Source organism: Littorina saxatilis, linkage group LG1 (genome assembly GCF_037325665.1).
Source record: "Littorina saxatilis isolate snail1 linkage group LG1, US_GU_Lsax_2.0, whole genome shotgun sequence".
NCBI classification, from domain to species: domain Eukaryota; kingdom Metazoa; phylum Mollusca; class Gastropoda; order Littorinimorpha; family Littorinidae; genus Littorina; species Littorina saxatilis.
In genome coordinates this window covers 58,496,824-58,522,217 of record NC_090245.1, presented here as the reverse complement: position 1 = coordinate 58,522,217, position 25,394 = coordinate 58,496,824, and the positions used below count along the sequence as shown (strand labels likewise).

The 25,394-nt window shown below is 45.3% G+C and overlaps 1 protein-coding gene across 1 annotated transcript in view; it reads right to left on the bottom strand.

The window, feature by feature from the left end:
* The window catches only part of LOC138975342 (coiled-coil domain-containing protein 171-like), a 47,269-nt gene that overhangs the window by 2,232 nt on the left and 19,643 nt on the right, over nucleotides 1–25,394 (bottom strand). The window contains exons 20-31 of the mRNA XM_070348007.1: nucleotides 17,305–17,493; nucleotides 16,624–16,920; nucleotides 15,350–15,566; nucleotides 14,497–14,676; nucleotides 13,900–14,114; nucleotides 13,091–13,240; nucleotides 12,185–12,376; nucleotides 11,831–11,976; nucleotides 9,512–9,710; nucleotides 8,425–8,571; nucleotides 1,001–1,086; nucleotides 443–529 (exon numbers count right to left, since the gene is read on the bottom strand). Of these exons, the coding sequence (XP_070204108.1) occupies nucleotides 443–529; nucleotides 1,001–1,086; nucleotides 8,425–8,571; nucleotides 9,512–9,710; nucleotides 11,831–11,976; nucleotides 12,185–12,376; nucleotides 13,091–13,240; nucleotides 13,900–14,114; nucleotides 14,497–14,676; nucleotides 15,350–15,566; nucleotides 16,624–16,920; nucleotides 17,305–17,493 (2,105 nt within the window). The remainder of the gene's footprint in view (nucleotides 1–442; nucleotides 530–1,000; nucleotides 1,087–8,424; nucleotides 8,572–9,511; nucleotides 9,711–11,830; nucleotides 11,977–12,184; nucleotides 12,377–13,090; nucleotides 13,241–13,899; nucleotides 14,115–14,496; nucleotides 14,677–15,349; nucleotides 15,567–16,623; nucleotides 16,921–17,304; nucleotides 17,494–25,394) is intronic.

Here is a 25,394-nt window from a genome sequence, read left to right as displayed (position 1 = left end):
CTCATTCATATTTCAAGGGATATTCCCAGAGCTAAGGTCATGGTTACTACATAATGCATCGTCTGGATTTATTATTGTAAAATCATTACCACCAAGGATGTGTTACAAATATTTAAGCCATTTTTTCCTCACTAAACTCTCCATCAAAATTTCAAAGCAAGGCAACACACACACACACACATTTAAGTACTAGTCGTTCTGAGTGAAGCAGAAAGTGATGGAAAAAGTCCTCAATGCAACAGTCATGACAAGGTTGTACAGTGGTACCTGCAACATGAGACCCCTCTAAGGAGAGTAACCCTCACAATCACCGACAACTTTGACAGTCCTTTCCTCTATTACTTTCATCAAGACTGACTTATCCAGAAGAGTGTTCTTTCATCTAAAGTACCACTATAAAAAGGATTTAACAAACAAACTATAAAGAAAGTGGAATACTCACTTGAGGCTTTTAAATGCAGACTTGCTTGGTGTTTTCCCTGGTGAACCAGATAGACTGGGGTTGGACATGGAAACCTCAGAGTCCTCTCTGTCAACAAAAAACAATCACACAATCTACTTTAACAGTTGTAGGAAATACATGAATATCACAATACAAAAGCTGAGCAGTAGAACTTCCCTTTCCAGACCTACAAAAACTTGAAAGCAGGCCTTAACAGGAGAGTCTTAAAATGGGGGTTAATTTACAGACGATATTAACAACACAAAGTCTGAGAAAACAGGATCTTAAAAAGGCGGGAGTTTTAAAACAGGGGATCTTCCATTGTACCAAAACAGCATGAGTGTGAAAGCAACACATGAAAGGGAGAGAGAAGTTGTTTGTGTGTGTGTGTGTCAGTGTGTGTGCGTGTGTGTGTGTGTGTCTGTGTCTGTGTGTGTGTCTGTGTGTGTGTGCGTGCGTGCGTGTGTGTGTGCTGTTTCTGTTTAATATAGTTTCACCAGCGACAGCTCTAAGAAGAACTGGATGGAACTACAACTTTAATTTATATCCAGATTATACCTGAGAGGCTTGAACTCCTCCCTGCCACTGATGTCTCTATGTGATACAGATGGAGTCAGATCGTAGTCATCATGCGTAGGCAGATCCTGTAACATCAACGTGCAACAGATGTTTTTGTTTTTTGTGTGTGTTTTTTTTCCCGTCTTTACACTTGTTCCCTTGTCCCGTTGTGCTCTCACACTGCCCCGTCCCTGCACTCGCTGCTCCAACCACCTCTGAATTTCGTTCCGCTGCCAGACTTGTCGACTTTACAGACGCTCCAGGGGGGGATGTCGGGCCGCTGCGGTAGGCTACCCTCAGAAGATGACACTGCACTTCTGCTGAGTCACTTCGACGATGTTCAGTAGTGGGTCTGTCCCGAGCTAACGGACGCAGCCCACTACCTACTATGCCTCCTACAAACGACATTGACTTTAAGTCGCGGAGCCACACTGAGTGAGCGTCCCTTCCAGAGAGCAGACCGCCACCACGTCCCTCCGTCGACCCCCCAGAACGTCACACGTTGAAGACTGACAGCAGAACTACTATTCAGGGAAGGATCGAACAGGAACACTGAGACCAAGGTCACCATGAGAGCTCCGGGCATGAAGGGCCACAAGAGCAAGGACAATTTATATTTTGGATGATTAATGAGATGAGGATGATTATAATGATGCTTTGGATTTCCAATTTGGTTTTTGAGACTACATGACAGGGCAGCACTCTACGCTTACTGTCATAATATATCCTGGCGTCAACCAGGCTCGAGAACTGCAGCACCTGCGGTGTTGGTCAGGTATACAGAACCTGAGCACCCTCAAAGTCGCATTCGTTAAGTGAATGACACTCGGCTGTGTGATCCCAGCCTTCCCGTAGGAACCATAGCACTTCCACTCTGGGTAGGAGCCGACCGTAGCCCGAAAAACCCACATGACCCTGATGGGATTCAAACCCACGACCTCCCGGCCCGCAGCCCACTGCGCTACGGAGGCCGGTACGTGCAACAGATGTTGGCATCAGACTGACTGACTATTTGGATTTAACGACCTCTTAGACCCGTTGGCCTATATTGGTAATATGCTGAGGATATTGCATGAATCAAACAAGCCCACTGCGGTTGTCTCCTTCGACACGCCTGCATTGGGCTTGTCACCTCAAAGTATCAAGATACGACCATGATAATGCGAGACGAGAGATGATGTATGAGTGACTTCGTGTTTTCCAAACCCTGAGACTTTCGCTGTGAACTTGGGATCTTTTTCGTGCGCATGTGCGCACACGGGGGAGTTCGGACACAAAAGAGAATCTCTACAAAGTTGACTGAGAAATAAATCTCTAGCCAAACCTGGGGTTTGAACCAACGCTGATGGTCACAAACTGGTAATAAAACCAGCGTGCTAATGACTGAGCTACCTCCCAACCCCATGATAAAGAGGTAAAGAGGCTGAGTAACTTAACCAACATCTACTGTAAACAAATGCTGACTATAAAGTGTTGGCTAAATGTTTAGCGTTAAGAATGCAAAGTGTAGTTGACAGCATCATACAGCCTGACCAGATTGCTTTTTTAAAGGGGCGGGACATAGCGTCCCTACTGAGAATGGTTGACGACGTGGTACACAGTGCTCAACAAAATGATATACCTGGAGCCATGCTTGCTGTTGATTTTAAGAAAGCTTTTGATTCGATATCGCAAGAGTACATGACGTATGTGTTTTCCAAGTTTGGGTTTGGCAACGAATTTGTCAGATGGGTAGAGATATTAATGAAAGAAAGCTGGAGCTGCATTGGATACGGTGGGTGGCTTAGCGAAGAAATTAGGATAGAAGGCGGGATTAGACAGGGATGCTGTTTTTCTCCTTTGGCCTTCATACTCGGTATTGAATTATTAGCCATTAAAATGAGAGGGAAAAAAGGAGTTCATGGTATACCAATTAATAAAAGTGAAGATATCTATGCATTGTTGAAAATAGCGCTATATGCGGATGACGTGACACTGTTTTTACGAGACAGAGACGATATTAAACTTGCTTTAGACATTTTAAAAGTTTGCAAGTATCTCCGGTCTTGAGATAAATACAAGAAAGACAGAAGCAATGTGGTTGGGATCGAGCATAGCGAGGGGTGAGTTATGCTTTGACTTGAATTGGAAAAACAAAATAAAGCTATTGGGTATATTTTTCTGTAATAATGTACCCGCATCAAACCTCTCAGAAAATTGGGAAAGCCGTATTGAAAACATGAGCCGCGTCATAAGCACGTGGCATAGAAGGAATCTTGGATATTTAGGCAAAATTTGTATTATAAATAGTTTTCTCGTTCCACAATTAGTTTACGTAATGAGAGTAATTAATTTAACAGAGAAGGTGTTAAACAGAGTTACCACAATGTTGTACCACTTTTTGTGGAAAAGAAAAACTACCAACAAAAAAGCATTTGAAAAAGTTAAAAGGTGTGTGTTAAAATCTAATTTTGAAAAAGGAGGGTTGTGTATGCCCGACTTTAAAATTATGCAGCAATCGTTTCTGCTGGAATGGATAAGAAAGCTGCATACGGCTACTGATACGGAAAAATGGTCATTCATTCCAATAGCGCAGTTTTCTCAACTGGGTAGAGACCTGACTTGTTTTCAAGCCAAAGTAAAATGGAAGCAATTTAAAAAAGAACATGTTAATTTAGCCCCTTTTTGGGAGGAGGCCCTAAAAGTCTGGACAGAGAATAACACCCACACAGAAATAGATAACCCACTGTTGGTAACAGTCTGGAATAATAAAAACATTATGTATCGAAATAATGTGTTATTTTTTAAGAAATGGACTAAATGTGGGATCGCATTAGTTAGTGATATATGTGTTAATAACAGGCTGTTATCCCTAGAACAGATTAAAGTAAAAGTTGGTACTTATCCTTCACTGATGTTAGAGTATAACGTGGTAAAGACTGCTGTTACCTCGTTTATGAAAAGATATCCGGCGAATATGCTAATGCAATCCAATGAAAACAATGTTCTGCTTTTCGACCATAAAGAGTTATTTACAGCACGTTCTTATAGATTACATTTAATAAGTAAAACTGAACACAACCCTTGTTGTCTGAATTTCTGGATGCATAAGTTTAATATAGAAATAACTAAATGGCATTGGCTCATCGTAAGGAATGTATCTAAAGAATCAAGACTGAGAGAATTGCACTCGAAGATACTGCATAACATATGACTAAGTGCCAAAAGGTGCGCACGAAAAGCGGACAAAGGGGCTAAAAAATAAAAGTTGACAAACACGACTGATATTGTGATTTTTGTTAAGACAACAGATGCTGGAACCCAATTACGAAAAGAAAAGATAAATTTACCCAAATGATTTTACAAATAACGATAATTTTGTTCGTTATATCATTCAAAACGGCACTGAGTCATAGCATTAAGGTTATCTCGCACGTTTTTAAAGCTAGGGCTTTGAAACTTGGCACACAACCAAAGTATAATGACCTCCAGGTATGGTGCACATCACATTAAACAACATTGAATTTCAAGGTCACAGCGAGGTTAAATTTCCTTTGCAAACTGGAAAATTGTCGTTGTCACGTCTTACATGTTTTAATACTAGATCAGTTAGACTTTACATACTTCACATACTTTCAGCATTTTTATAAAACCTCATTAAAAGTGACCTGCTGGTTAATCTTTGTCAAAGTTCAAGGTCACAGCGGGGTCACATCTGGTCCAAATGTGGAATATTTTCAATTTATTCAGCGCGTTTATAGCACGAGCTTTGAAAATACACACAGTTCTAGTGTATAATGTTCACACACGATTAAAGTCTGGTTGAAAAAGTCAAGGTCACAGCAGGGTCGCGTTGAGGTCAAACATATACATTTTTCAATGAGGTTTTCTCATATGTTTTTGAAGCTAGGGCCTTGAAACTTGGCACACTACGCAAGTTAAATTAAACCTCATCAAATTCCAAGGTCACAGTAAGGTTAAAGATCCTTTAAGGATATTTTCTAAAAAAGGTGACCGCCTGGTTAATGTTTGTCAAATTTCAAGGTCACAGCAGTGCCATCTGGCTTAAACTTTGAAAAATTGTCAATTTCTTCAACTAGTTTTATAGTGTTTGAAGTCATTCACACATGATGAAAGTCTGGTTGATAAAATCAAACGTCAAGGTCGCAGCGGGGTCGCATTGAAGTCAGACACATACAATTGTCATTTTCACGAACGCCTTTTAAGCAACACCTTTGAAACTTCACACATTCCAAAGTTTTGATGTTGTTAAAATTGGTTATAATCAAAGTGTGGTCAATTTCCATGATTGAGAGCATTCAGAGGGGTCAAGTTGAGGTCACACAAAAAGTGATAATCTTTATAAGACTCACGTTTGCTGCTATTGCTCACTTGACATTGGTGAAAGTGCTTATTTTATAATTGTTGATCTTGATGTTTTGACCAATTAATATTACCAGGATCAACCATACCAGATTTCAAAGTCCAGAAGTTGTCAAACCTCAAACCTGTTGGAAGTTTCAAAGATTTAAGCATCGAGGGCAGCCGCGTCATTACACACAATGCAATTACGTCATACATCATACATTTCTATGAGTCATGTTGAATGGAATGGTGGCATGTGCCTCTATTCTAGCTAACAACAAAGCTGAAAAAATGAATATTATCTGTTTGTTTTGTTTGTTTTACCCGTACGAGACCTTTCTGTGACCTTCTTTAAGTCGGAGAATCATTGAGAGTTGTGTGATGTTTGAAGGCTCTCCCTTTAAAAACAACTGAGATAATGATGCATTTTCGTGTTTTTGATTTTCCCATATGTGACCTTGAGATTCGACAAAGGTCAACAAGACTTTAACCGTGTATGGAGGCTATTAAGCCCAAAAATGTGAACTTTCAAGGTTCTTGCTTTGAAAAACTCTGAGAAAAAGGTTATGGGTTTTTTTTTTACCCACACGAGACCCTGCTATGACCTTCACATTTCTCAAGGATCAACCTTGAATTCTCCATGTTGAACAATCATTAAGCAAAAGCGTTGTTTGAAGTTTGAAGGTTCTAGCTTCAAAAATCTCTGAAAAAATATGTTTCATCCGTTTTCTGAACCACATGTGACCCAGCCGTGACCTTGAAATCTGACAAGGGTCAACAAGACTTTTACCATGCATGGGGGCGATTAAACCCCAAATGTGTGTGAAGTTTCAAGGTTTCAACTTAAAAAACGTCTGAGAAAAATATACATTTTCCTTTTTGGACAATGTGTTGCACGCAAGACAACACGACAAACGCTCGTGTTATCATTCTTTTACTTTAAGGTCGACTTTCGTGCCCGCTCTTTCGCTAATCTCAATTAAAATTCATCTTGGAAGTTCGGTTTTATTACGCTTTTAATTAAGAAGATTAAACTAAGACAACAAATAGTTAGTTTTACCCATTAAACTCGATAAGGTAGTGACATTTTATGTTGAACGCAAGATGGTGTCGCACGCAAGATCTGAAAAGATGTTGACGACATAATTTCAACACTTGATAGCGCATTCGTGGTTCGTGATTTCTTCACAAATTTTGAACACAGAATGTGTCACGTGGTTCCGTAGATGAAGTAGATCTTTGTACATGTAAATTTTGTTTTTAAAAGAAAATAACCGTTAATTACCGAACATTTTGTCGCACGCAAGATATGACGAAATTTTCAAATCGTTTTCAAAAATGCTGTTCAAAAGTTCTGCAGTCTTTGCTGGATTACTTGAAAGACAGCAGTTTGATACACCGTTATCGCTTGACGTGTCGACATCAATTCCAGAGTTTTTGAAAAAGAAATTTAGTAAATATCTGCGATTGAAAAATGTATGCCGTGATGACGACACATCTTGCGTGCGACACCTTAAAATTCGGTTGTCGAAAAAAAAAAATTCTCTCGAGATTTAGATTTGACGTTTGGTCTCGTCTGTAAAGCGATGTTTCAGGCATTCAATCAAACTAAATGCAATTCATTTGTGCTTCTTGTTATTTTTCTGTGGCATATTCAAAACACGAGGTATCACGATGTCCGTTTTCAGATGGCCGGTTTTGGCGTTATTTTTGACTTTAAACAAAGATAACTTCAAAACCGTTCAAGTCAGACACACGAAATTATGTCCACTATCTCTTCGCACATTCATCCACACACACACCAATTTTCAGCAGACACACGTTTTTAGAAACATTTTTATTGTAAAACAAAGTCGTCTTCTGTTCTGTGAGCACCTTTTGGCACTTAGTCATATATCCGACTAATATTTTGCTTTGTAAAATGGGAATTAGAATGAATAACAAATGCTCATTCTGTCCAGATAAGATTGATTTTGTGGAACATTTCTTTTATGAATGTTCTGCTATACATCCAATTTGGGAAAGAATTACCAATAAGGTATTTCAGCAGTATAATGTTAATATAAAAATTGATGTTCAAACAGCACTGTTAGGATACATGAAAACACCTGGTATGTCAAACAATTTAGTAAATTATATCAATGTACTTATTATTGTGGCAAAAATGTGTGTGGGAAAATTCAAATACGGGAAACCAATAGAAATTGTGTGCATGTTTAATTCAGAGTTAGATTTGCGACACATATAATCTGAGAATAATGGTAATTGTAAAATATTTTAATACAATTGTCCATTATTGGTATTTGTCCATGATAGAGGTAAAAAGATTAGGGCAAAAGAAGTAAATTTAAGTGGGTTTTTTGTTCTTTTTTTTTTCCAACCAGCTATTTTGGCTGTTGATTTAAAAATGTAAAGAAAAAAAAAAGGAATCAGCGTTTTATTGATAGCAAAAATGTGCATTAGCAAAGCTAAGAAAACTAAATCGCAAATTCCAATGGAAATTGTATTTCAACAAGAATTTGCGCTACAAAAGGTTTATCCCCATTGTCCGTAGTTAGATTGTTGTTGAATTAAAAAGTAATTTAATGTAAAAGAAAACAAAAGTAAAATTTCATTGGAAAAAAAACCAAAACAAAAAAACAAAAAACAACATCTACTGCCAGACTGAGGAAAATTAGTCTCAACTGGAACAGGAGGAAAAAGAGGAGCAGGGAGATGGAGATGGGGATGGGGGGGGGGGGGGTAGGTGAAGGTGAAGGTGAAGGGGGGTTGTACAGTAGTGGGCTGTGCAAGGCTGAATCCAGAGAGCAGTTGATATAAACAGCTCTCTGTAAAGTGATGTTCCTGTAGTAAACCTGAAATTGTCTTGTTTGTCACATTCGCCACAGATCCCTCGCAACGAATATCCATCCATTTCTTTTTCTCTCATTATCACACTCTAACAAAGCACAAAATACATGCAGGTACACAAACACACATGTGTGCTACACATACACAAGTATACAGACACACACAAATGAACAAGTAGTGTATCCAGTCCATTATCTTCTTTTCTCTATACATCCCACGTCACACCTTACCTGCTCACTGAATTCTCTGTGCACAGCATCACTGAGTTCACGCTTGAGTGAGTTGACATGTTGTCTCAAGGAAGCTGTCTCCTCCTCCAGTGTGCGGACACGCGCAATTGACTGATGGTGAACGTCCACGAATGCTCCCACCAGGTTCTGCAAATGTGACAAAATTTTTGTTAACTAACGTAATGAATGAAATAAGATGACATGGACAATATTAATTCTGCTGTTATGATTTCGTATAAAGGATTACAATCAATACTCTGGATTATTTTATATTTTATCTCACTCATTTCTGCAACTTTAGTTAATTGTCAATCAACTGATGTCACCCTGATCCAGGGGAACAAACAACAGCCACCCCCTCCCCCTTTTACCTTTTAAGTCAAGCATTGTTTGTTAACTACTTCCCGGGGCCCGGTAGCTCAGTTGGTAGAGCACTGGACTTGTGATCGAAAGGTCGCAGGTTCGAATTCGGGCCGGGACGGACACGGGTCAACTTTATGTGCAGACCCAGAGACGGAAGCCATGTCCCACCCCCGTGTCATCACAATGGCACGTAAAAGACCTTGGTCATTCTGCCATAAGTGCAGGTGGCTGAATACACCTAAACACGCAGACACCTGGGTAGCGCGACTCCGTTGCTGCTAGCTTTCCACTGGGAGGAAGCGACCCGAATTTCCCAGCGATGGGACAATAAAGTAATGAAAATGAAAATGAAATGAAATGAAAAATGAAAAGGATAATTTCAACAATCTTACTTTTGAAAATGTTACAGGAAGAAAAAAGGAAGCTAGCCTGCAATATCAAGAAAATAACAGAAAAATAGAAGCCGTCAACCAGGTAAATATAAAACACCAAACTATTTAAATCCCTGGATTTCATGATATCCATTTTCAATACACCCAGGAATTCAAAAACATTTAAAAAATGCACAAACCTACAAAATGAAAGACTCAGCTGACTTCAAAAGATTTTCAACCAATGGCACAGTCTGTGTTATCTTGTTCATTCATTTAACGATTCCATAAACTGACACTTTCTACTTTGTGAACCTTTCTACAATAAGTGCAGACAAGAACTGCATGACTACCTGACAAGCTATCAGCTCAGGTCCAGCCTTGCCGATATCGGAGGGGATGAGGTCAGCATTGAGCAAGAGTTTGGACAAGGTGATGGTCGCATCACTGCTGCTGGCACCGCTGCCGTCCTTGGGGAACACCAGCTTCTTCTTGGCCTCCTCCAGAGCTCCCTCCACTGACTTGATGTACGCTGCCAGGATCTCCTTGTCACTATCATCATCATCATCATCATCAATCATCAATCATCATCATCAAAATCATTATCTTTATGACGGATGACACGTCTCAAATGGTGCAATAAAATTGGGACAGAGGTGAATTTCTTTTCCCCAAAAGCTAGTCATTCTTTAAGTAACTTGCCTCTGTCTTTATAATAAATGTCATCATCGCAGACATGTCTCAAACACTGTCACAAAACTAGATTATAGCTGAATTTCTTTCTCTGCCCAAACTGGTCATTTCATAAGTAATCTTGTCTCTGTCATCATAATAATCAGCGTCATCTTTACAGATGATATGTCTCAATGGTGTCATAAAACTGAGGTACAGCTGAATTTCTTTACCACCAAAGCTTGGCATTCTGTAATCTTGTCTCTGTCATCATAACAACCATCATCATCATTACAGGTGATATGTCTCAAATGGTGTCACACAACTGGGGCACAGCTGGTCACTTTTTAAGTAACCATGTCTCAGTCATCCTTATAATAATTATCATCATGTCTCATATGGTGTCACACAACTGGGGCACAGCTGGTCACTTTTTAAGTAACCATGTCTCGGTCATCCTTATAATAATTATCATCATGTCTCAAATGGCATAAAAAAAAAACACAACTAGGGTACACCAGAATTTCTTTCACCCCAGACCCGGGCACTCTTTAAGAAATATGGTTCCTGCCATCATAATAATCGTCATAATTTCAGATGACATGTCTGAAATTGTGACACAAAACTGGGGTATAGCTAAATTTCTTTTCACCCTAAACCGGCGACTTTGTACAGTACTTTTGGGACTACAAGTCATTTCGTCGAAAAAGGCACAGCCTCCACTTTAAAGGTTAAAATGAGAAAAATCCACACAATAGGCGCTTCCGGTAAAGAAAGAATACAGAGTGAAAATATTTGTGCTCCCCATGTGCGGTGAGGTCAAAACCACTGCATTGTAGTAGCTGGTTGGCCTTGTGACCTCGGGTCAATGACCCATACTTTTCAGCTTAGACCAGCTGCCTGCCCTAGTTTACAGACACTGACCTTCTGACCCTGCGTCCACAACCAAGTTTTCAACTATGAGACCGATGCCTTTGATGTCTGAGAGAAAACTTTGCCAGGGTCACAGTAGCAGAAACATGCATATCACTGGAGGGGGAGTGCTATGTTTCTTTGTATAGCGATGTGGATATATGTGTATTCTTTTTTGGCCATACACAAGGCAATACCGGTCAATAGGGCCAAGGGTTGAAGTTGAGGAAAACAAGTTGCGCCATATATTCCAAAAAGTACGATAAGTCATAGACCAAATAGCCTGGACCGCCAACTCGTCACGTGACCCTTCGAGGTTACGACTCTCGACTTTCAGCGGCGCGTCGCGTCCGGTTTGAAAGGCCAGCGATTCGAAGACAGTGAAAAGAAAGCACGCTCCAGTTATTTGTGACAATGGGAGGTGACAATGAACTGGATTTTCCAAAACTCCACACTAAACTTAACAAAACTCATCGAAAAACATGTTCCATATGCACTTTTGCTGAGTTTATTTTAGCATTTTCAGAACTTACCTCGGCAACTTCGTCCATGTTTACAATCGACACCGGATATCACGTCCCCCTGATTTCTGAAAGGCTTGTAAGCGTAGGTTCCTAAATGCGAGAGGCCGCTACCTCGTAATAGAGAGAAAGAGCGGAGAGAGAGCTAGTTGGCGGTCCAGGATAAATGGTCTATGGGTTAATTTAATTTCCTTTGTTGGATCAATAAAATGTTATGAGTTATGAGTTATGAGTTATGAGTTCATAGAGTTATCTGGGCCACCTCTGTCAATGTTGAAGAGATCAGGACAAGATAAGACGAGATAAACAAACAGCATTTCTGTCCATACAAACACAAATAAAATGGAAATTTGCCTCAAGGTACCACAGATTTCAACTTTACAGCTAAATGTCATCACTTAAAATTAATGACATTCACAAGTAAAAACTGTTTCAATAAGAGGAACAAATCTAACTGAACAGAGCAGTGCAAACCCTTTAAAATTCTTAGACAAAACCATGCTTTCGCATGCCAAAAACTCTTTGGTTCTCCCTCATTCTTAGCTTTTCTCTCTGTATCTCACTCACTTGGCAGCTGTACGTAGAGCATCCTCGGCGTCGCGGAGGTTGGCATGGAGTGATTTTCTCTGGAACTCAAACTGCATGGACTGCTTGCGACTCTGCTTCAGCTCTTGGTCTTTCCGCCGCAAGTTCTCCTTCATATCACTCAGGCCCTGATACAGTTTAAAAAGAGGCCATGATTAATCATCCCAATTGCTGTGTTCTCCAATCCCATCTCTCAATCCAAACTCCCATCACTCCCCAATTCAACCGCTCCATTCACCCCCTGACCGCTTAGAAAGCATAGAAATTAAAAGCTTACAAACTCTCTCCTCTCACACACCCTTCCTCTTCCTCGCTCAAAGTCAGCATACAACTTACAGTCATGGCTTCAGCCAGAGTTTGTTGTTTCTGTGCGCCCTCTGTGTCGCTGAAGTCCAGTCTCATGGTCAGCTCTTGCAGTTGTTGGCTCTGCTCGTTCAGTATCTGTTGTGCCGTGTGCTCACGCTTCAAGGCTTCGTTCAGCTCCGCGCATACATGTTCGAACTTGTCCAACGTTACCAGTTTAACTTGCTGAATCAAAGAGATAACAACAAAAATGAATATTTGGTTATCTAGCATAGTTATTACGTCCTTTTTATCCATGCAGAGTGATATTCTACAAGAGCATTGTTCATTGTAGCCAGTCAAATAAATGTTTATTTATGTGAACTACAATCAAACAGGCTCAAGCTGTTTTCATATAGCAAAGCGACGGCGGCGGCGAGGAAAAGGCTGGCGGCAGGCGAATTTAAGTGTTCGTGTTTCCATTGAAAGCGGCTTGGCAGGCGGATTTTTTTCTTCCTGGATTGACTCTTGATGTCTCTTGATGATCTTACGGAGAAAATGGTCAACATAGATTAAAACCTTGGTTGTAGGGGGTCTTCGAGTACTTTGAAAGACTAAGACCACACCCACTTTAGGCGCGAATGTCGCGCTGGGCAGCAAAAAATCTAGCCACGGAACTGCTGCACAGCTGTCACATCGCACATATGGAAACATGCTTTCTTTGTTTCTACTGTTGTGACCGGTTTTGCTGCGGCCACCCTTGTCGTGCCACTGCCCCGCCGCATTGCTATATGAAAACATAGCTTCAGGCGAGATGTTGCCTGAAGCTATGTACAGAAAGCCACCATGACTCTTCAAATGCCAAATTTTATAACAATCACACACACATATATATGCTTTAATTTTTCTTTGAAATCCAAACATTGCTGTCCCCTGTTCCTAAAAGCTACTGTTCCCTACCCGATCCCCGCCATCAGTGGCGGAGCCGAGGCCGTTGATCTGTGTCCTGAGGCCACCCAGCTCTGCCAGCAGCTGTCTTCTCTCCACCTCCACTGTGTGCAGCCGCTGCGTGAAGTCCAGGATGTGGTTCTGCAGTGCTATCAGCAGATCCTGTGGGGAGGAATGGGGAAACCATCTTGTAAGTTTGTGCAATTAATTATAGTAGTGATTGTGCTGGCCTTTTTCAAAACAGGTATCTCCTTTAAAGTAGGAATCCAGAATCTCACAAAAAACGTCCACTGACTGATTTAATTGTAATGACATGGAGAAAAAAAACTGTCAACCGAAGTATCTACCACTAGGTATGACTAGTTGCAGATTTCAATTCCTGTAAAATATATCCCATAAAACATCAGAAATATCCTGTTCACGCAATCCATTTTTACCGGCACACAATATTTTTCAAAATAAAAAGAAGCGGTGCCTGTGATCAGAGAACGCCCTTGGGACCTGCTAAATGTGTTCCTACATTGCAGGTGTCATCTTTCATGACAGGTATTTGTTGGAACGTTAGAGACTTAAGGACCATGCAAGGTACTCTCTACAAAGCGTATCCCCTCTCGTTGTGTAAGCACAAAAGTTCCTTGTCCTGCCGTCAATTCCATTCTATAAATTTTGTTTTCAGTTCCAAACCAGCCACAAAACTTTATTCAGGATATCAATCTCTGTTCTTAATGCTGACTCACTCGGTAAGATAAGATGCTTCAACTACAAACCCACATCCCATAACCAATCACAAACATTATTTTGCCGAATCACTGATCCCTTACCTGCGACGACACCAGAACATCTTTCTCAGCGATGCTCTTTCCTTGCAGTTTGCGAGCCAGCGTTCGTCCCAGCCGTCCTGCCAGGGAACGTCTGTCACGAGAAGATGATACCGGGTGTAAGGACACGGAAGGGAAGAATTGAGCCATGTGGTCCATCATTTTAGAGAATGAGGATCTCGCTGATGCTACCAGTGCTCTGTGCTCTACTGGGGCACCTGTGCGGGAAAAAAATCAAAGTAGCCATTTGCAATGAATGCGTCTGCACATTTTTTAAAAGACATTAAAATTGACAACGCCACCACTGCACCAGAAACTACAACTAATTTCTGCATGATTATTCCTTTCAGCTTTTTTGTGTTCATGATCCATTTTTAGCATTTAATCACTCTAAAAAATCTTCACTTCATTGCAAAAAATAGGATGAATTTGACAAAATGAACATCATAGATTCATACAGCTATTTTAGGATGTTCAAAGTACATGTACGTAAATATGCTGAAAACCCAAATCACATCATGGAACATATTTGGACCAAAATTCCGTGCCACCTCTTACATTACACAACAAAGATAAAATGCAGAAACAAGGCCTACCCACCTTCATCCTTAATGCGAAGAGCAGCGTCTGTGACATCAGCCATGCATGACGAGATGGTATCGGCCAGAGCGGAACTGGTCAGCCAGGCCAGCAAATGAATCTGTCCTTGGGATGGTCCCCTAGGAGAGGAGGGTTGGGTCATCATACTGTCGTCCTGCGTTGACTGGTCCCCATCAATCACTGATAAGAAACAAAATATGACTGCTGTTACATGTGGACTGATCTTGGATCTGACTGCGGTGATTGGGGGAGGGGGTAATCCTTATAGATAACACTGTTCACAAGATAGTCAAGAGTGGGTGCGGGTGATTGTGTTTTTAGCCGTCTGGGCTAGGGTATTAATTATCCTTCTGTTGTTGTATACAGACAGCGCCTCATCTACCACTGCTAGAGATAACGCCCAAGTTAGTCCTGACTGTACTGGAGATACTTCTCGGAGTGAGGAGTGCAAAAGAAAGAAGGGGTTGATTCATCTAGAGCGCACCTGCTCAAACAAGTTGATCTGTCATATAAACTATGGCTACTTTTAAGTAAAATGTAATAGCATCTGCTTCTTTGTTCAAACCGTATACATCTGCACGTCACTCTGCTGAGTACATTCATTATAATTACTGTAAAGTAATAATAATTTAAGTTTCCCCTTCTACTGCTTTTAGGTTTGTGAGACTCCTGTACCCTAAAATACAGAGGTGAAAAGTGAATTAAAAGCTTCTAACACAAAAAAGCATCAAGTTGGAAATTTTACAGAACCCAGTATACGGAACAATTTAGTGTGCAGTAATCTCTTGGAATTACCTTTATGTAGGAGGTAAATCATTAAGAATCACCAGAGAATTTCATCTTTTAAACTGACCTGGACTATACCCTTGAAGCAGCTTGATCCCTCCCGTGCACACCAGTATCCCGTTGCCAGCGGAGACAGAGTCGTAGGCGACAAAGCAGCGACAACACTGGCGACCGAGTCTCACAAGACGATGGGCGGCCATGACTGTAATCACCCCAACCCTGAACTGCAGCAGTCGATTCCGCTCCTGGCCTGGTCGCCTATCTCTCTCCGGTGTGTTTGGGGACTTTAAACAGCAAACAGCGATCATATAATAAAATTGAAAAACACAAAAAATTGGTACTCACCAACACAAAGACAGCACAAAGACAAAGTCGATCTATAATATGGATATTATTTGGTAATTTGTTTTCATAGATGGTAAGCCAGACATAATATTATTACCTTGAAAAGGAGACACAACAGTAAAATCTCAACTGAGACTTGTAACCGCTGATTTTAACATGTGTTCAAGTTCAGGATTCAGGATGTCTAAAAAGCATACTGTGTACTTCTTCATAGCACTTATTGGTCAAACGGTTTTCACCGCTGATTTTAACATGTGTTCAAGTTCAGGATTCAGGATGTCTAAAAAGCATACTGTGTACTTCTTCATAGCACTTATTGGTCAAACGGTTTTCATCTCTTCTCTACAAAAAAACGTACTTTCAGGACTATAAGGCCCAACTTTATTTCCCTAAACTTGGACCCCTGCACCCTATTGACCGGTATCGTCTCGTGTATGGCTAAAAAAGAGTACACATGTACCCACATACAAAGAAACATCACTCCCTCTCTAGTTATGCATGGTTCTGCTACTACATGCTTGGCAAAATGTCCTCTCAGACATCAAAGGGGTCGGTCTCATAGTTGAAAACTTGGTTATTGACCAAAGTCAGAAGGTCAGTGTCTGTAAACTAGGGCAGGGAGCTTGTGTCAGTTGAAAATATCGTTCATCGACCCGAGGTCACAAGGCCAACCAGCAGTGGCTTTGATCTCACCGCACATTTTGGAGCAAAAATGTTTCCATTCTGTATTCTTTCTTTGACTTGCAGCAAATACCCTGCAAGCCCCTATTGTGGGAATTGTCTAATTTTTACCTTAAAAATGGGGGTTACGCCTTTTACAACAAAGCGCCTTGCAGTCCCCAAAATAAGGTACCTGGTAAAAGTTTGCTATAAAATGTATTTCTCTTCTTTTTTTTTAAAAGCTCATAATCTCCCTTTCTGTACCTGGTGTTTCATTTGCCCATACTTTTTTCTCCCCTTCCTCCCTGTCGCTTCAAATCGACATGTTTCTCTCACCTGTGCAAGCTCCGAGTTGAGAACGTTGACCAAGTAATGCGCCCGCTCACGACAGTTATCCCACACCGTCATCTGCTCCTCCAAGATGTGTCGCTGCGTGGACAGTGCGTTGGTGCGTGCGTACAGCGGGTACACCGCACCGCACAGCAAAGCACAGGCAGTCAGGAGAGTGTGGCTGCGGCTCTGGGCCTCCGTTACTTGTTGGCGGAGAGTGGAGCACTCCGACTCAAGGCCTTGCTGCACGCTGCCTGTCGCTCGCATCTTCTCCCATGCCTGGTCCGCCATCGCTTGACTTTTCTGAAAACACACAGTGGATGTGGGGGGCATTGTTAGGTTCTTTATCGTAACATAAATAAGCTTGCCAATTGTGTGATACAATAATGAAATGTATAGATTTAGAAAAGTGATTAGGTGAATAATATTTTTTTTAAAAAGCTTGTTTTGCACAGCGATTTCCCCTTGTTCAACCCAAATTTGCCCCGCTCTACACATTTTGTCCACACTAACCTGCATGTTCAAGAAAGAAAAGTAAAAACAAATATGTCTGACTGCCCTGAATTACTTGCTGCCCAACATGCCAACCGGCATAACGGGCAGTAAGTAATCTCTGAATTACTACACCAACTTTGCCTTGAAATTAAAACCAAAACCAAAACCAAAACCAAAAACAGCTTGACCAACCTTTGTGCGTGACTGCAGATCAGAAAGCAGCTGTGCATAATGCTGCTCCATCTCCTCTTTCTGTTTGTTCCATGCCCCCTCCCGGTCTTTAGCAAGTTGCGTGAGGCGTGACAGCTGTTCTTCGTGCTGCTTCTGAAGTTCAGCAACGACATCGTCTCGAGACTTGAGGTTGTCTGTTAAACCCTTCAGCTGCACGGAGCAAAAGACAATAGCGTTATACATATATTATTTTCATTAGCAGCCTATTATTCTGCTTGGACCGAATGAGCAGCATTTTTGTTCAGCCTGCATAGAATCAAGAGGTGAAAGAAAATCAAAATGGAATAGGAGATACTAAACATTCAGCACTTTATGAGCCACACACAACTGTCTGAAATGCCCAGTAATATGACCCATGATTTTTCACACTAGAAAATCTGGAAAGTACACAGCAAACAGTGTACTACAGTAACTGTAAGGCTTCTTTTTAAGCCTACTGTCTATATGATACTTACCGAGACAGTACTATTCTTGCACATTATCTATTATAGGCCGAAAAAATTGGACAAAACGCTGCGTGGGTACAATTATCTCCCATAACCATGCGCCACCGTGGATCCCAAGCACTGTCTGAGTGCTTCCCCCTTACAGGATGTAGGTGGCGCGTCCTCTTTCTTTATGAGCTGCAGACCCTCAAAAAGCCCATAACATATCAAGAGGGGAGGCGGGAGGGAAACTCTAATAGTACTGTCTCGGTAAGTATCATATAGACAGTAGGCTTAAAAAGAAGCCTTACAGTCAATATAACACTTACCTCGACAGTACTATTCTTGCACAGAATACCAGAGTGGTGTGAGGGTGATATGTAGAGTATTAAACTCCTTAATCAAAATCACTTAAATCCAAGGATTAAGATACCCAGGCAATTTTCGAACAGTACTACTGTAAAAGAAAATATACCCAAGAAAAATACCTTAGACTGACGTGACCATGCTGGCAACCACTGCTTTGGCAATGCCATACGACTGGTCAAGCCTGAGACTGGAAAAGTCTCGCATATAGTGGTTAATAAACGTGGCTGGAGTCTTCCAGAACGCGACCGCCATTATGCTTTGGAGCGAGGCACCCCGCACGTGCGCCAACGAGGAGCCGATAGCCCGAATCTCGTGTGCCCTGATGTCAGGGACCACATCCACTTGAGCATGAACATAAGCCTGTTTGATAAGCAAGGTCAGCCAACGAGCTAAAGTTTGTCTAGAAATATCCGATTGGTACTTCGGATTAAGCGAGACAAACAGTGACCGCTTAGAAGACCGAAAGCTACGTGTTCTATCCAGGTACACTCTAAGGGCACGTACTGGGCAGAGGAAGCGATCAGGGTCATCATGTTCAAGAGTGGGAGCCAAGGCTTGAATGACTACTGGTTTGGACAACTCCGAGGCATTCTGATTCTTGGCTCGAAAGTCTGGTAGGAAAGCCAACGTCACCTGATGTGTGGTGAACTCAATGTCAAATTCCAGGCCACTCAAAGCTTGAATACCACTGAGTCTACGGCAAGTGGCTAAAGCGACGAGGAACACAGTCTTAAAAGTCAGGAACTTGATACTAATGCCTGCCAGGGGTTCAAACTCCTTGCTACGCAGGAGTTTGAGAACCAGGAAGACATCCCACTTGGGAAATGAAACCCGAGGTTTAGACACCGCTGCATTGCTAATACCCGAAAGGACATTAGCAATGAGGGAGGAACTGATCAAGTGTTCAGGTCTGCGACCAGTAGCAGCCGCAATCGTGGAAGTGATGGCAGATTTGTATCCAAGAAGAGTCTTAGAAGAAAGACTCTTCTTTTGATACACTTCCACCAGGAAGTTGGCCAAGTCCTGTGTTGAGGGATAAAGCGGCTTTATCCCCTTGGACAAGGCGAAGGAGGCCCAAGCTCTCCAGCGTAAGTCATAGAGCTGATTAGTTGATCGCCTCTTAGCGTTCAAGGAAAACTCTACTGAACTCTTGTGCAATCCTAGTGCAAGCAGTTTGGAGCGCACAAGAGCCATGCGGTCAAGCACAGACTCTCTGGACGTGGATGAGGGAGGCCTGATCGAGGCTGGAGCAGACTTCCCCCGTCCAGATTCAGAGGTAGAGGGTCTACGTGGGTGAGACCGCGAAGATCTGGAAACCACGGAGCTGTTGGCCAGTAAGGCGCGACCAAAATCAGTCTTGGCCGTTCCTGCAGATACTTTGCCAGTACCCTCGGAATCAGAGATGTCGGGGGATAGGCGTAAGCATCGAGGAGCCTCCACGAGAGAGTGAATGCGTCCACGTGGAACGCATTCGTGTCTCGAAAGGGGCTGACGTACCTGGGAAGCCGAGCGCTGAATCGAGTTGCGAACAGATCGATCAGAGGACGGTCCCACCTTGCCCACAGACGCCGTAGAACGTTGTGAGCGATGGTCCATTCTGTGGGGAGAACCTGATCGCCCCGACTGAGAATGTCGGCCAGGGCGTTCAGTTTCCCCGGAACGAATTGGACTGACATCCGGACCTGATTGGTCTGGCACCAGAGCAGAATCTCCTCCGCTAACAGGGAGAGGGACCGAGAATTGGTGCCCCCCTGGTGGCGAAGGTAAGCTAGGCATGTGGTGTTGTCCCCGTGGACCAACACATCCTGATCCCGAATCAGGAGGCGAAACTCCAGCAGAGCCCGACGAACCGCCTCCAACTCTAGAAAGTTGATGTGTAGGAGGGACTCCTCCTGGGTCCAGACCCCCTGGGCCTCGTGCAGGTCCAGGTGGGCCCCCCAACCCCGCGTAGAAGCGTCGGTGTACAGGAAGAGAGACGGCCGTCTCGGTTGGATAGGCACCGCAGAGTTGAGCCAGATCGGGTCCAGCCATTGGACTACAGCCTCGTGAAACCAAGGCCCGATCTGGACCAACTCGGTGTAATCGAGAGGCCTGGAAGTCCGATCTGCTACTGCCCGTTGCAGGGGACGTTTGTGTAGCCTTGCAAGGGGCAGCAGCAGAGCGACAGACTCCATGGAACCCAACAGTTCCGCCAGCCGCCTGTGAGGAACAGCGCGGCAAGCCTGAATGGAGAGGATCTTTCGCCTCAGGGAGAGGATTCTGTCCGGGGAGGGAGACACAGTGTAAAGCACTGTGTCGAACGCCATCCCCAAGTAGCAAAACTGCTGGGCTGGCACGAGGTCTGACTTGTGCCACTGTATCTGGAACCCCAAAGCATGGGTCCGTTCCAGGACCTGCCGGGTGTGTTGGAGGCATTGATCGCGAGACTGGGCCAGGGTGAGCCAATCGTCCAAATATTGACGCAGACGCACACCCTGAGCTCTGACCAACGCCGCCAGCTCCTTGACCACCTTTGTAAAAATCAGCGGGGCCAAGGACAGGCCGAATGGGAGGGCCCGAAACTCGAACACTGTGCCCTCCCAAACAAACCGGAGCAGATGTCGGTACCCCGGGGCCACCAGGATGTGGAAGTAAGCATCCTGGAGGTCCACAGACGTGGCCCAATCGTTTGGCCGGATGGCCAACCGGACCGACGAAGGGGTTTCCATCTTGAACTTGCACCTGCGAAGGTACAAGTTCAAGGTGGAGAGGTCCAACACCGGCCTGAACCTGCCGTCCTTTTTGGGGACGGTGAACAGGCGGGAGTAGAACCCCGGAGAAGGCTGAGAAAGGGGGTAGACAGCCTTCTTCTCGACCAACGAGTTCACCTCGTCTTGAAGAGCCTGCCATCTGGCAGGGTCTCGAGGAGGGGGGAACGTCAAAGGTAGAGCGGACAATGGAGGTTGTGACGACAGCGGTAGAGAAAACCCCGACCCCACCACCCTCAAGATAAACTGGTTGGAGACCAGTCTGCCCCACATGTCGCGGGCCCGAAAAAGGGAACCGACGGACGAAAGAGGGGCAACTTGAGGGGGCTTCAACGTAGGGCCGGGACTCACTGAAAATTCTGCTGGCGGGCAGGCGCAGGCTTGCGACCACCCCCCTGGTGGTGCTGCTTACCCTTACCTGTCTGAGCACCCTTCTTCTTGCGCTTGGGAGCACGAGAAGCCGGGGCCGCAGGGGGGAACGCGACAGGCGCCTGAGAGGAGGAAGAAGGAGGCAGTGAAACTGGCTTCTTCTTCTTCTTCTTCTGAGGCTGGGAGCTGGAGGTGACTGTAGCACTTCTCTTACTCCCCGCCGACGTCGCCGAAGCAGCGAGGCCAACCATCAGAGAATCAGTGTTCCTCTGGCGTGTGGACTCCACCACAGAACGGACAGTGCCCGGATGAAAAAGGGAAGAAGGCTGAGGAAACGTGTTCCTCAGACTCTTCCTCATATCCGGAGGCACTAAAGAAGTAGCCAGAAAATGATCACGGAACAGGGCCAACAAGTGGACCCGTGTTCCAATGGCCAATTCTGCCGCAGTCGTCACGCACGATCGCACGGCATGCAAAGCCCGATCCACTCGAACCGTGTCAAGGACCCGAGTGGAATCGGACTCTGCCCGATCGGGAGGGTCCAACAGTGTGGACAGCGTGCTCATCCATGTCAAGGCCTGTGATTGGGCCTCGACAATGGAAGAAACGGTGGCCTCAAGATTGTGGAACGAAGCAGAGCTCAGTTCCACCTTCTTGACCGAAGGCACCTCCCCAACGAACACATCACCGTCAGCCCCACCCTGAACACTCGAAGTCTGGAAAGGGAGAGTTCGAGAGTCAAAGGGAAAAGGGAGGGACGAAACAGATTGGACACGAGGAAACAGTGGAGGTGCGCCTCCCGAAGGAAAGCACGGCACTGAATCCGCGTCCTCCCGAGGAACATAGGTCGCGTTCGCACGTGAATCTGTACTCCTCAGGCGATGTGCTGCCGCTTCCACCGTGGCACTAAGACTAGGGTGGAACGCGAATTGCTGGCGGCCGGATCGTTCATAAAACGAGCCGCCGGCAGACGCGGCGTGTGCCTCCCGCGCCCGGGCCGAAGCGGACTCCAAGGACGAGAGGGCGTCGGAGGGAAGGACGTCCTGAAACTGTTCAAACGTCCTTCTAGCTGTGCGAGGGAGAGCCTCCTGCCTCTCGTCCTCAGACTCCACGTCCTGTGTGTCAACCGAAGGGTTGGGAACACTAGACGACAGACGCTTAAGAGAGGCATCCGTGGCGTCAAGACGCCGCGTGATGTCTGTCATGTACTGTTGGAAAGTACGAAGCATAGCTTCGGAAGTTCCATCAGAAACCGGCAAGGGTAGAGGATCAGTGTTAACCTCAGGGCGACCCTGATCCTCCTCCCCATCGTCCTCTGACTCACTCTCCTCTTCACTTCCCGACAACTCCTCAACAGCAGGAGTGTAGGAAGCTTGAGGGGGAGGAGCCGAAAGTGATGAAGTAGACTGTGACGAAACGCCCACTGAAGCAAGAGGCCGCGAAGACCCCTGCCCCAAAGACGAAACGTCTCCAGCAGCCGAAGGGAGAGAACAACAAAAACCCTGCGACTGTTGGGTCAGTCCAGCCAACGAACCCCCGCCATTTATAGACTGAACAGGGACCCATCGGGTCTGATCAGAAAAGAAATGGTCCGGTCCGGTCGGGGGTGCCGATCCGGTCCGGTCGGGTGGTCCGGTGTTCCGGTGGTCCGGTCCGGTCCGGTCGAGTGGTCCGGTGTTCCGGTGGTCCGGTCCGGTCCGGTGGTCCGGTCCGGTCCCGTACCATCCGGAGGTCCCGTTCGGCACAGAACCATCCGTACCCACAAAAGTGTTCGGGTGGTTCGGTCCGGACGTGGAAACACGGTACCATCCGGACCCGTAGGTCCGGTGGTCCGGTGTGTTCCGGTTCGGTGCCAGACCACCCGGACCAACAGAGGTGGTCGGGTGGTCCGGTCCCGACCGGACCACTGGTCCCGTACCGTACCATCCGGACCCGTAGGTCCGGTGGTCCGGTGTGTTCCGGTTCGGTGCCAGACCACCCGGACCAACAGAGGTGGTCGGGTGGTCCGGTCCCGACCGGACCACTGGTCCCGTACCGTACCATCCGGACCCGTAGGTCCGGGGGTCCGGCAAGGGCCAGAGGTACTGTCCCGCACCGGACCCTAAGGTCCGGTACGGTCCCGTACCATGGGTCCCGTCCGGACCAAACCCGGAGGTCAAGTCCAGTCGGGACCCGTGGGTCCGGTTCGATCCCGACCCGTAAGCCTGGACCGTTCCGGACCCTTGGTCCGGACCATCCGTCACCCGAACACCAGACGCTAAGGAATGGCGTGGGGTCAAGACGGTCCGGTCGGAGGTGTCGGTCTGAGCAACAGAAACAATGTTCCCGTCGCCCTGACCATTCGACAGAAGTACCACGTTCTGTCGAACACCTCCACGTCCAGTAACTAGTCGGCCGGAGCGTTTCATAGAGGGACAGCCACCAGTCACACGGACGTCAGAGGGAACCGTAGTAGCAGTGGTCGTAGGCACGATGCCTGAAACCCCTGCCCCCACAGGACCGCCCTGAACGGGGTCAATTCGCATCCCAACCCCAGCGGGGAGGGAATTCATAGACCCCGTCATCTCCTCCGATCTCCCCCCCCATGAGTCCGAGACTACTGTCGAAACAGCAGTAGACGACCCAGCGAGGGAGTTCAGAGGAGGACCCGTGTCCCTCCTGGCTTCCACAGCGGTGGAAACCGAGGAGGGCACAGGAGAGGCACCGGAAAAGAAAGAAGTCGAAACCTGAGTCTCTCCCGTAGCCCCTAGATCAGATTCACCAACCCCCAAAGAGGGTTGGGAATCGACCCGCCCCCGGATTCGAGCCAGGGAGGAGAAGGAAACCTTCCCCCCAGGCTTGAAACCGGGAGGAGCTGAAGCCTGAGACTGAGGGCCGGACAACGGCGTCGAAGGGGGGGAAGCGTGTTCCACGGAAGGAGAAGGAGAAAGACGCTTTTTCTTTCCCCTCGACCTTCCCCGAACCTTCGACGGCGCAGCCCCGCCCGAAGTCCCAGGTTCAAGCCCAGCCTGTTTGAGCAAGCTCGCATTGAGCTTGCTCAAACAGGCTTTCTCCGCCCTCCCTCGCCGCAAACGCAAAGCGTTTGGGGAGGGAGAGTCGGAGCGCCGAAAGGTCCCCCTGTCCGTGCGCAAAACATGACGCTGTGCGCCCGGAGAAGGGTTGCCCCCGGCAGACTCTGGTTCCGTAGAACCAGAGCCCAAAACAAGACGAGACATCCTACCTCGCCCTGTACGTACCCTTAAAAAATCGAGAATTAACAAAATTCAAAGAAAATTAGGTCAATACTCAAGTGAATGAGGCGAAACGAGAAGCAGACGACCGGTCACCACGAAGTAGGACGGTAGGCACGCCGAGTCCGCCACACAACAACGGAGGCACAAGTTGGAAGAAAAACAACGTAGCCTCAAGCCAGAAGTGGAATAACACACAAAAATCCAACAGGTGGTAATCCACACAGAAAAGAAGACTCTAGAATCCAAAATAATCCGGGAGCGCAGCAGAAACACAGCCTACTGTCACGCGCGAAAAAAGAAAGAGGACGCGCCACCTACATCCTGTAAGGGGGAAGCACTCAGACAGTGCTTGGGATCCACGGTGGCGCATGGTTATGGGAGATAATTGTACCCACGCAGCGTTTTGTCCAATTTTTTCGGCCTATAATAGATAATGTGCAAGAATAGTACTGTCGAGGTAAGTGTTATATTGACTTCTAAAATTCTAAGGTAACCACAGATGGTGTGTAACAGAAAGTGCCCACCTGGGTAGGAACAAAGTATTAGTTTCTCAATTTCTACCCCGCATTTGGTTCCCAGCCAGTTTGTCACTTTCTTGTGCACATTAGATTTCAAAAGAGAGGAAAGTCTCAAACTGGAGATCAATCTACAGAAAATCAGGGCTTCCAAGGGAGGAAGACTTTTATCAACACTGAAGGGTCTTACAAAAAAGGCTTTCTTTGTGCCACTCAATAACCACTGCAGTTTTCAATGTTTGTTCTTTACATCAATCATGCAACTTTGCAAGCTTCAATAGTTTATACTGCACCCACTTTACCAGTACATTGGAACCCCCATTTGATGATCCCCCCATTCTAAGACCACCCTGTTTTCTCAGATTTGTTGCTCATAGCCACTGTAGATTTACC